The 8,545-nt window shown below is 41.1% G+C and overlaps 1 protein-coding gene across 4 annotated transcripts in view; it reads left to right on the top strand.

Moving 5' to 3' along the window:
• Positions 1-8,545, top strand: part of PPFIA2 (PTPRF interacting protein alpha 2) — an 854,871-nt gene that overhangs the window by 756,321 nt on the left and 90,005 nt on the right. For 2 of the 4 annotated variants that reach the window (XM_019514801.1, XM_019514803.1), the window contains one exon: positions 1,789-1,797. The exons of the other annotated variants lie outside the window; for them this stretch is intronic. In XM_019514801.1, coding sequence (XP_019370346.1) covers positions 1,789-1,797 — 9 coding nt within the window. The remainder of the gene's footprint in view (positions 1-1,788; positions 1,798-8,545) is intronic. 4 annotated transcript variants of the gene reach the window in all.

Below are 8,545 nucleotides of genomic sequence, written 5' to 3'. Positions count from 1 at the left end.
TCTAAATACCTACACATTTTGGCATTTGATTTGGGGTTTTTTATCATGGAAAGTCAGACCTCACCCTGCCCCCTTCACTCACCAGGACATGGGTCCATCTGTGACTGTCCAACCTCCTCCCTTCCCCCCCAACTCCCAACTGCTTTGTGGCACTGAGCAGCCCTGATATGCCGGTGCCCTACCCCTGCCACTGCCTCTCACTCCCAAGCCACAGCTCCCCAGCCCCTCTGGTGCCCCTCACACCACACCCACAGCCTGCCACCCCCTCAGCCCTAACAGAAGGGGTCCCCAGCTGCCAGGGTTATGGGGACAGGGACCCAGGTCCACAGCCCCCTGCCATCCCCAGCAGCACCTGCACCCCGGCTGCTGCCTGTGGGAGGTGGTGCCTGCTGTGGCCCCAGTGGGTGGCAGAGTACAGTGCAGTGCCTGGCTCCCCCTCCCCCATGGGTGGCACAGCCAGAGTGGAGCCTGTCTGGGGCGATCAGGTGCAGGTGCCTGCTGCCGGATTGGGCTCTCCGCCTTGCTGCCTTCCCCCTGATGCCTCCGCAGCCCAGCTGGTGGAATCTAGTGCAGCAGGGCAAAGCAGAGCCAGGTGGGGAAGATCAGTGCCACCACCATGAGCCCTGCACTGCCATAGAAAGGTGCTCCCTGAATCAAAATTCTGTCTTCCCCTGTATTGCTAAGTAGTAATGATCAGATTGGGTTTGGATCCCTGATCCCAAAATTGCACCTCCTGCCATGACTATGGAGCATGGCAGGAGGCACAATTGTTGGTTGGGACTGAGGATCAGAACCCATCACATAATATGTATGCCATGGGGCTTAACCTCAAGCTGTTTCTGATCATAGTGAGACAAAAGAACTTGTCTCTAACTTCCCATATTCAGAGACAGCCTTCTCTTTCATTTACATTTCCCAGTTAGTTTTTGATGCACCTTCTTTTTCAGCTGTGAAAAATTGTATTGACTAACAGAAACAATTTTGTAAGATGCCTAGGTTTTATCCAGGGGTGTAGAACCCGAAAGCTAGCAAAGAAGAATTTTTCCAATTAATTGAGTTGCTGTAATAAAATATATTGGATTTACCCAAACAGCCTTGCCTACCTAGGTTTTATCTAGGCACATGATATGAGTGCTCCTTTCTTTTGCTGGATGGCAAATAATTATTAACTGAGGAAGTTATATCAACAGTGTTGAATTAGCAATTATGTTGGCAGTGCTGGGTTACACAGAGTACCAAACCATGTAAACCACTATGAATACTATTCTTCAAGTAGTGCAAATGTTTACAAACAGCCTGTTCATTAAAAAATCCTGAATGTTTTAAAAAGCACAAACTTAGATCATTCATGTTTACCTTGGAATATTTTGGTATAATACTGTTAAAAACACATAACAAAATATACATACAATTCCGTTGTACAAAAAACATTATAAATGTCTTCTATTTGTACAATGTGCATTTTTTTGTGAATGGTATGCAGTGTGTGTTCTGTTCTTGGACCTTCTGCCATAAACACTGATTGTAGGTCTGCTGTGCTACATGGCATATAATAAGCAATAGACTTCAGTGTAATGAAACTTGCTAATATCTCTAGAAAATCCATTTATTACTTGCAAGGGCATGTGTCTATTTTACAAAGCTGGAGGCAAGTTTCATAGCAAGATTTGTCATGCTTACAATTGTGCTATTATTTTTATCTATCATGATTTTTTTATGGACTGCCATATATTCATTAACATTTGTGTGCTTTTCTTTTCCATTCATCTCTCTTCATCTCATGAAAAGCATATCTGGGTAAGTTAAACCACAGTGGCTGCTGAACATGTTTATTTTCAGCACCATACTTTATTTTCTATTGTTTTTCTTATTATTATTTCTTTTCCTTTTTCTTTGGCCTTTATGTAACAAGCCTATGTGGAGAACTAAGCCCAAACCAATTTTTCAAGATATTAAAAAACTTTATATATAATTGAATGCATGCACAGATTCAGAACTTGACCCTCCAGTCTTTATTCTTGTGGGGATAGCAGCAGTCTCTTTTTTAACAGAAATTGGTTTGTTGTGGCTTCATGTTCTACAAATAAAAAACCCCCAGTGTTTTCATTTATGCATATATAATTTCAGTTTTATTTTTATTTTCACCAATTCCATTTGTTTTAAAATTTGCAAAATTGCTTAAATTGCTATGTTTATATCAGGTTTAAAATATATACCTCCACCTCCAATCTACACTGAAAATTAGATAGTAAACATTTTTGGTGCTGATGAAAGAAAATCTGTGCATAATGAATGAAATCTTAAATCAAAGATCACAAGACAAATACACACTTAGGGCAGGAATTACTATTTTAATTTAGCATGCATTGTTATGAAATGGTTCTACACAACAAGATTTATTAAAGTTTAATTAACCTGGAAACTCCAGAGGTCGCTAATAACGTCTAGTAAACTTCATACTATACTGCAGGGTTTTATATTCTGCAAGTGTGTTGGGTTCATTACTGTTTTTATTACAATTTTAGTAGCAATTATCTGCAGCTCTAATTTAAAGTTATGGTCTATTTCTAATGTCTACTCAGCATTCCAAAATATGCTTCACTTAGCATTACATGTGTTTTCAGAGAAAGCAATAATGCCTTCCAGTTTGCAGAACACACACTTCTATACAGCAGGTACAGCATTATTTAAATATGCTGTCCATATCTAGGTTACTTGTGCTCGTGTTAAATGAATAATAAAGCTATCCTTTGGGTTTTTTTATTTAAAATGTTTATTACCCACATCTTTATTTACTTTTATCTGATTTGATATTTCTATTATTACCCCCTCAAATCTCTTTTAAAGTTCAAGCAAAATGTTCAGCAGAGGTGAAGAATTATCTTTGCATATGTTTCCCATTACTCCTAATATATAAAGTACAAAAAAAAAAGAATGCTAGTGAATTTAAATGATTTAAAGTGAGGATCAGTTTAGGGCAAGAGATTGAAAAAGCTACCTTTTAATAAAGCATTTTATTTGCAACTCATAGAAATTCTCTTTAAAATAATTACATTAAAGCTCTGTGGCATGGTAAATCTGACTCTGGTTGATTTAAATGCCACGTGTGGAGATTTTGTTTAATTTATACATGCATACATACGTGCATACATACATACATATATATGTGTGTGTGTGTGTTATATAAGTATGTATAAATGATACAGTAGCTCCACACACGTGGCAATTGTGTGTGTGTGTGTATGTGTATATATATATATATGTTTGTGTATAACCATACAAAAGCGCCTCGTCGTTTATTAATTATTTATAATCTGATGTGAAGTATATTTTAAACATGTATAATTGTATGCACAAGAGATGACCAATATTTAGGTTATTTTTTGCATTTTACAGAACAATATCTGTGTATAAAATTCAACTAACTTATTTCATTTATCTGTATCTTAGAGACAGAATTTTCTTTATTTTAAAATGCAGAGTGACTAGAAAATAGAGGGAAATGAACACTTTTGGTGGAATTGTATTATTCTTTGTGTGTCTGACTGGTAGTTTTCTAGTTGTGCAAGTGGCCTTTTGGTCACTTACTTGCAGATTGAAATTGTGTTACCCCCTATAACCTGTGAAGTGTAGACACATAAGCATATACACATATATTGAGCATGGCACTTATGCACATCTTGCACGTTCTCTTACCCATGCAGTGTTAATATGTAAGTATACACATGTACACTGAGCAGACACAATAGGTTGTGCACAGGCTGGGCAAGTGTGAGACTATGTATGTGCATTCATTGGATGCACGTCAGTAATAGCATTTTACCAGGTCAAAACCCATGCTCCAATACTGTTTTTGAAGCTGGGTCCCTGGGTAGCAAAGAAAGTGAGGCCAGGTATCTGAAGCCATAAAAAAAGAGAGCAATTGAGAGGGTATGTTGCTTGAAGAGATGGATGTTGCCCTGTAAGGGAGTAGGCCCTGGGTTCTAGTGTGGACCCCTGGTCTCCCACTCCACTGCACTCTGCCTATTTTATCCAGCAAGTATTAAATGCAAGCTGCAGTGGCTCAGCTTCAGAAAGAGACCTGGAGAAGGGATTGGATAATGCCTGACCTGTGGCCTTGTGAGTATAGTACTGTGCTAGGAAGACACAAGTTCAAACTCCCTCTGCTTGATGGTCTAAAGTCCTGCTTCCTACATAAGTATGCTAATCCGTTGTTAGGGCTGAAACATAAGAGGGCTTTTATTCTTTTCCCTTTGCCAATTTATACTAGCATATTTAGTGGTGTAGCTGTCTGATCAGTACATGGCCTACTGCATATCATCAGTATACAAATGTATGCTTATTTAGCCATACTGCATGAGTAACAAAATTACTAACTGACTGAGTGCCAAAAATGTTACTTATACAGCTGAAGAGGTGCCTTTTAGGTGCACAAGGGGTAATAAAATGCCACCCCTTCTTTTAAAGATGGAATCCAAAACCTACTTAGTTCAGTGGAGAAAACGATCAATCAGAAGCTTGAGGTCTTTGAATCAAGGTCCATAGTTTTTAAATATTTTCCATTGAATGCTGTTTTCTCATGGAGAGGAAATTGGGTTTACATCATAATTTGAAATCTATGTGTTGCTCATAATAGCATAACATCATTTATCTGTCTATAACAAACATGTAAAAAGGCTTGTAATTTAGGCATTTTTTCTGTAAAAAAGGGTATGTAATAGTTCTATATGTGCTATTTCCATTCACGTTATGGTTAAATAATGATGATGATAGTGAATCTGCTGCATTCTGTCACCAAGTTAACATTTTGACATTCAGCTGTTGTCTTAATTATAAAACTTCTCTGAATAGCTATCTCATGGGAAATTAAAATCAGACTCTTCATCTACTAGTTAGCATTTCTTAGTGAAAACTCCTTGTATGCTACCACTACAATTCTGTTCCTTCTCATTTTCATATGCCTTATTTTGAATTTATCTCACATTTGCTGTGGCATTTTAATTAAGAGCAATTATAATTTGTATTACTGGATCTTTATGTTAAACTGGAATTCTCAATGCTGATGTTATTTACAGAATATGAAGTGTTGGCTTGAAATATTGTTAAATTCAGGTTTCATCATGAAAATGTTTTCACTTCTAGCATAGTTTCTGTACTTAGCTTTGCAAATAAGCCATTCATTTTGATGTGGTGTTTACTATGCACATCATTAAGTGAGCCCTGCCTCAGCGATTACTGTAAACAAGATTGAGATAATTGCAAACGATATAGTTTTTGGACTTTTTAAAGTCAAGATCTTAATATTTGCTTATAAAGAAGTCTGAGTGGATTTTGTTTAGTTATTTTTAAATAATAAGGTTCATTTGATATTACTCAATAAGAGATGGCAACATAGGGCTAGAATATCCGCTATGCATAATAAATTCCATATAGAAGATAGGACATTTTTCCTCTCTTCTCATTTTTTCCACTGTAGATTGGACCCTCATGTATCCTTTGGGTGTCCACAAGGATTTTAGAACATTCGTGATTACCACTGCTTCCTTGACCTGTAACAATTCAGTTAAAATATATTCATCCTGTTTTCCTTTTCCATCCATTGTTCCTTTCATTCATTTATTCATTCTTTCAATTTATATGCTGCTCTTCACCATACAGTCCAAGGGTGGTAAAGTTTTAAAGTTTTGAAGAGAGGGTGTCAGGTTCAGGATAATCATAGGTTTTATTGTTCAAAATTGCTGAGAGGAGTTAAGCCAGAGAGAACAGCTTTCTCTGAAGTATTTTCCAAAACATTATGGAAGAGAGGTCAACACTAGGGAATTAATACTTTATCCCCAACCTCTTTCTGTGTCACCCAACCCAGCCATACCTGAACTTGCTATTGTAGAAATCAATATAAACAGTTCTGTCATGAGCTCTCTTTAAAATATTGGTACTGGATGGAGGTAAAGAGTCTAATGCCATAGAATTTCCTTCGTTTGCGAAAACAATATGCATCTGTGGAGGCTGGCTAGTAGGGGTGTGCGAAACGTATTCGATTCAGATTCAGCCCGAATCAGGGACAGTGATTCGATTAGTTGATTCAGATTCGATTTGGTTGAATCCAAATCTGAAGATTCAGTGCTGATTTGGAGAATCAGCAATTCAGACATAGACACAGCTTTAAATGTTTTCTCTGCCTACCTCAAGGTAACAGGTACGGCTCATGAATGATGCAGTGCTGGGGTGCATGGAGCATCCCACAGAAGTGTGGGGGGCCCCCATGGCTCAGCGCTGAACTTGGAAGTGGACCAGAAGCACTTTCGGTCCACTTCCGGGTCTTCTGGGGAGTGCGCAGGGCCCCCTCCCCACACCCCCCTGGCTCAGCAGTTGGCCATGGGGGGACCATGGGTGCCCCTCCAGACCCAGGAGGCACCAGTCACCAAGCCAGGGGGGCAGGGAGGGGCCCCGCATGCTCTCCAGTAGTACTTGTCTGCTGCCTAGTACGTTGGCGAGCCCCCCCACACTCCTGTGGGATGCTCCATCTGCCCCAGCATCACAGCATTCATGAACCACCTGGTACCTTGAGGTATGTAGAAAAAACGTTTAAAGCTGTGTCTATGTCTGGATTGCTGAACCTTTCTGAATCTTTCTGAGATTAAAGCGTCTCCTGATTTGATTTGGATTTGAAGATTCGACCACCAAATTGGGCCAAATCTGTGCCAAATCAAATCAGGGACTGAAGCTTCGCACAGCCCTAATAGATAGTGATCTATTTTATATAGCATAGCACAGTGTCTTGAATGAAAGGATTTTATTCTTTAAATAATTGGATTTAGCTCTGAACCTTCTTGAGGATAGAAAGTGACACAATTAATTTCATAGCATTTCTCTGACAGGCTCAAGTGTGAAGGAAAGTACTGCACCAGCCTTTCCTTTCTCTCCAATTGGAGAGAACAAATCTGTATAGTCATCATCTGTAGCCCAAAAGAGAGGTGACAGAGGCAGATACAGGAGGATGTGGCCATGTGGCTACACTCCCTTCCACTGCTGCCACTGTCTGTGGTTAACCCAGGTGCAGGAGGAGCCTGAGAGCTGCATCTGCCCTGCTCCTGCCACAGACTGCAGCCATGTAGGGTACCAGGCTCAGCAGTAGACAGCAGCAGCAGCAGGTAGATTTCTTCTTTCCCTCATGCTCCCTGCTGCACCTGTCTCCCTATGTCCCTTGCTGGTGCATGAGGAACCTGTGATATCTGCTGCTGTGTTTAGCTGAGCTGGACACCCTATGCAGCCACTCCCCACAGCAGGGCCGTCCCTAGAAGGGGGCGAATTGGTGCAACTGCCCTGGACCCTGCACTTTGGGGGGCCCCACAGAGCTGGGCAGAGTAGCGGTAGCGTGGAGGTGGGCGGAGCAGCAGCTCCACGTCCAACTGCTCACTATCCCCCCCACCCGCTCCACGCTGATGGCAGCGGCAGCTTTGTTCAGGGCCTGTGGGTTTGGAGCGGGAGTGTGGCCCCACATGGGCTTATTTGCCCCTAGCCCTGTACCCTAATCGGGTCGGCTCTGCCACAGAGTCCTCATCTGGAGCAGGACAGGAGTGGGTCTGAGTTTCCCTCAGCCCCTGGTGATGGTGAGTGCATCCCACTTGTGTGTGTCCTTTCCCTTCCCATCTTCCTTATGTACCTCGCTGGCCCAGAGGCTCCAGCCACACCTCACCCAAAGTCACACATGGTATGAGGAGTGGTATGCTGCACCCTCCCTTTAATAAATCTTTGGTCTGCCCATGAGAGGAGAAGGAGTGAGGAAGACAGAGCAGAAGTCATTATTTATGTAGCTCAGTGATTTTCAACTTGTGGTCTGCAGAACCCTGGGGGTCCACAGACCATAAGGAGTCTGTGAAAGATGACTATGAGCAATCAAAAGTATATGAATACCCACACTTACAATTCAAAGGGGTATGCATCTCCATTTGAATTTTTTCCACAAATGAAAAAAGGTTGAAAATCTTTCATGTAGTTCATTACCCTCTCCACTCTTCTTCTGAATGGGGGTCTCTCTGTTCCTATACCAGTCAACCAGGTGGCTACTCTGTGGAGTCACAGTAGCAGTCCTACCTATGACTAGGGATCTACCAAATCATGATTTTATGGTCTTTGCAGAAACTGTGAATTTCATAGGTCCTCCATGAATAATTCCAGTCCCTGCAAAAAAAGTGGGCACTAGGGCTGTGCGAAATGGCAGCATTCTGTTTGGACCAGTATTTTGACAGAACAGTGTTCAATTTCCAATTTTGTTTCAAGTCAAAACAGCTGGCCTCTCCATTCCATCGAAACAGGTTCTCTGTTTCGACCCTGTTTCGACATTGCACCCATAGGATATAATGGGGAAGGTCAAAACAGCCTATAACTTTGTCATTTCTGGCCTGATTTGAATGAAACTTGTATGAATGGTAGCACCTTCTGTGGGCATGAAGCTTGCTAAGTTTCATGGCAATAGGTACAGGGGGTTTGGGGAAACTGCACCCCAAATTCTAGAAAGCAAAACTTATGTCACATGTACGTGTTG

This window comes from Gavialis gangeticus, unplaced genomic scaffold (genome assembly GCF_001723915.1).
Source record: "Gavialis gangeticus isolate Ggan-Ray unplaced genomic scaffold, GavGan_comp1, whole genome shotgun sequence".
NCBI lineage: Eukaryota > Metazoa > Chordata > Crocodylia > Gavialidae > Gavialis > Gavialis gangeticus.
This window is presented reverse-complemented; position numbering and strand designations above follow the sequence as displayed.